This window comes from Scleropages formosus, chromosome 4, assembly GCF_900964775.1.
Source record: "Scleropages formosus chromosome 4, fSclFor1.1, whole genome shotgun sequence".
In the NCBI taxonomy this organism is placed as follows: domain Eukaryota; kingdom Metazoa; phylum Chordata; class Actinopteri; order Osteoglossiformes; family Osteoglossidae; genus Scleropages; species Scleropages formosus.
In genome coordinates, this window is record NC_041809.1 from 34,290,147 (window position 1) to 34,293,010 (window position 2,864).

The window sequence follows — 2,864 nt, forward strand, 5'->3', positions numbered from 1 at the left end:
ATTAATTTTCCAGTTTGAAATTGGTATGGGGAAACTTCTTTGCCGGGACCTGCTTCCTCATTGGCTGCAGGTGGTGTCCGACGTCAGCAGTGAGCTCTATAAATGCTCTGAGAAATAGCCAGCGAATGACATACAATGCCAGAGAGAGAGTGTGTGCGTTTCTCTGTGTGTGTGTGTGTGTGTGTGTGTGTGTGTGTGTGTGTGTGTGTGTGTGTGTGTGTGTGTGTGTGTGTGTCTGTGTAGGATCCAGGGTGCAAAATGAAGAGAAATGCTGAATACTTACAGAAAATCACTCCAGCCCTGAAGGAATACACTTAACCAGAAGAAAGGAGCACTTTAGAGGTTTGTTATTATATTTTATACTTTATATATATATATATATTATAACACTTTTTGATTCATTTTCCTTAACTCTCTTTGTTGACAGTGTTCTCCGGAATCATTGTCTGAAATGTAGTGCCAGTTTCAAACTTGTTCACATTTACATAAAAAATATGCAAGTGTGACTACACTTCTTCTTATGCTTCTCACAAACAATTGTACGTTTTCTCCTTTTCCTTATTTTACTCATTCGCAGTAAAATGTAAAGCGAGAGCTTTCGATAGAAATGGAACTCAAACATCACACTGAGTCTGTCTTTCACCCTGTATCTCTAATATTTGTGAATTTGATAAGTTTTGCCTCCTGGATACAGGTTACTAATAGTATTTTGTTATTTCTTCCTCTTGTTCATTTTTTATTTGTTAAATACCTAGTAATAAAACTGAGATTTTTTTATTCCTCTGCACCGCCGTTCACTATTTCTGCACTTCACGCTTGTCTGTTGCGTGTCTCTTCATCTCAGACCATGGGAAGTACCACCGCCGCGGTCACACTGAACGCTTCCGGTGAGCTGAACGTCTCCTCCTCAGATTCGGTCGCCCCTGGATACAGTAAAGCCGAAAGCGTGTTGCTCGGCATTTTAATGTCGCTCCTCGTGCTGGGCATCGTGTTCGGGAACGTGCTGGTGATCACGGCCATCGCCAAGTTCCAGCGGCTGCAGACGGTCACGAACTACTTCATCACCTCCCTGGCTTGCGCCGACCTGGTCATGGGCCTCGTCGTGGTGCCCTTCGGGGCGTGCTACATCATCCTCAACACCTGGCACTTCGGGAGTTTCTGGTGCGAGTTCTGGACGGCCGTGGACGTGCTTTGCGTGACGGCCAGCATCGAGACGCTGTGCGTGATCGCGCTGGACCGCTACCTGGCCATCACGTCGCCGTTCGGCCGCCAGCTGACCAAGTGCAAGGCTCGCCTGGTGGTGCTGCTGGTGTGGGCGGTGGCGGGGCTCATCTCCTTCCTGCCCATCCACATGAAGTGGTGGATCTCGGACGAGCCCGAGTCGCTGCGCTGCACGAACAACACCTACTGCTGCGAGTTCAACACCAACGCCGCCTACGCCATCACCTCCTCCATCATCTCCTTCTACATCCCGCTGGTGATCATGGTCTTCGTCTACGGTCGCGTCTTCCAGGAGGCCAAGAGGCAGCTGAGGAAGATCGAGAGGTGCGAGGGCCGCTTCCGCGCCCAGAGCGGCAGCTTCGCGCAGGACGGCGGCGAGGCCAGGAACGGCGGCAAACGAGCCAAGTTCTGCCTGAAGGATCACAAGGCTCTCAAGACCCTGGGCATGATCATGGGTGTCTTCACCCTGTGCTGGCTGCCCTTCTTTGTGCTCAACGTGGTGGTGGCCATCTGGAAGGTGGACAACATCAAGCTGACCTACAGGATACTCAACTGGATAGGTTACGCCAACTCGGCCTTCAACCCGCTCATCTACTGCAGAAGCCCTGACTTCAGGTGCGCCTTTCAGGAGATCCTCCGCCTCAGGAGGACGCCCTTCTACAAACAGAGGACTAAAGGTGCCAACGGAAACATACGTGCTGGGAACAGCTGGCAGAGGGAACTGCTGGCCAGGAAACAGTGCAGCTGGGAGGGCAGGAGCTCGGATGAGGGGACCGTGGAAAAGGGTGAGAGCATGTTTCCCCAAACAGTTTGTACCCTCACAGAAACGGTGACGAAGCTCTGACGGCTCTCGCCCGCATGAAGTCTTAATTTCGTGAGCGCTGTTATAGCGCCGCAATATTTTACTGGGGGAAAAAGACCAAGCGCATGATAATATCTGGTCGGGAATAAGTGTAGAGACAACAGTCGCTTGACTTTATGTTCTGTGCGTGTCCTGGAAACGGAGAGGTCTCACATTCACTTTTACTTAAGCAGGGTCACTTTAAATGTGCTTCTGTGAGTGTGTGTGTGTGTGTGTGTGTGTGTGTGTGTGTGTGTGTGTGTGTGTGTGGGTTGGCTGGAGTGATGTTTCCATGCTGCGTGTTCTCGATGCACCACACATGAAAGCGGTGTCCGTTTCAGAGCCGGTTTGCAATGATGTTCATTTCATATTTTATTTCTACCTACCTCACTTTGTGATGTGAGATGTCTTTATTCTTCTCATTTAAGAAGAGCAGGGTAAGTTTAATATTTAAATGTCTTTGTGTATTTACTATCAATGTTCAGTGTGTCTACACACCTCGGTTTTTAACCCATTCACTCAGTCGTCTTTTAAAATAGTTATTGCCATAAAGAAAACCTTGCAGTCCCTTGAAATGTAGTACTAGAGCAGCGGGGGTAAATGAGGGAATTCAGCGCTGTGGTCGCCCCCCCCCCGTTCTCAGAGAGCACTTCCTACACATTCCATATGCATCTGGGTTTCCTCCGATATGACTGTGCGGTTCTCACGGCGCAGCTTGGCAGAGGGGCCGTAACCCAACACCCAGATGAGCGGGAACAGGTGCGGGCGTCTTACTTGCACTTGTCCCGGCCGTGCATCAAAA

General features: G+C 49.8%; 1 protein-coding gene across 1 annotated transcript; it reads left to right on the forward strand.

The window, feature by feature from the left end:
• The first annotated feature begins 220 nt into the window (after positions 1-220).
• Positions 221-2,312, forward strand: adrb2b (adrenoceptor beta 2, surface b). Its single transcript, XM_029251304.1, has 2 exons — positions 221-342; positions 845-2,312. Exon 2 carries the CDS (start codon positions 848-850, stop codon positions 2,063-2,065), a length of 1,218 nt encoding a protein of 405 aa, XP_029107137.1. The 5' UTR covers positions 221-342; positions 845-847; the 3' UTR covers positions 2,066-2,312.
• The last annotated feature ends 552 nt before the right edge of the window (positions 2,313-2,864 follow it).

What these genes read in the sequence shown, in the direction of transcription:
- adrb2b (XM_029251304.1), top strand. Translation starts at nt 848, where the DNA reads ATGGGAAGTACCACCGCCGCGGTCACACTGAACGCTTCCGGTGAGCTG.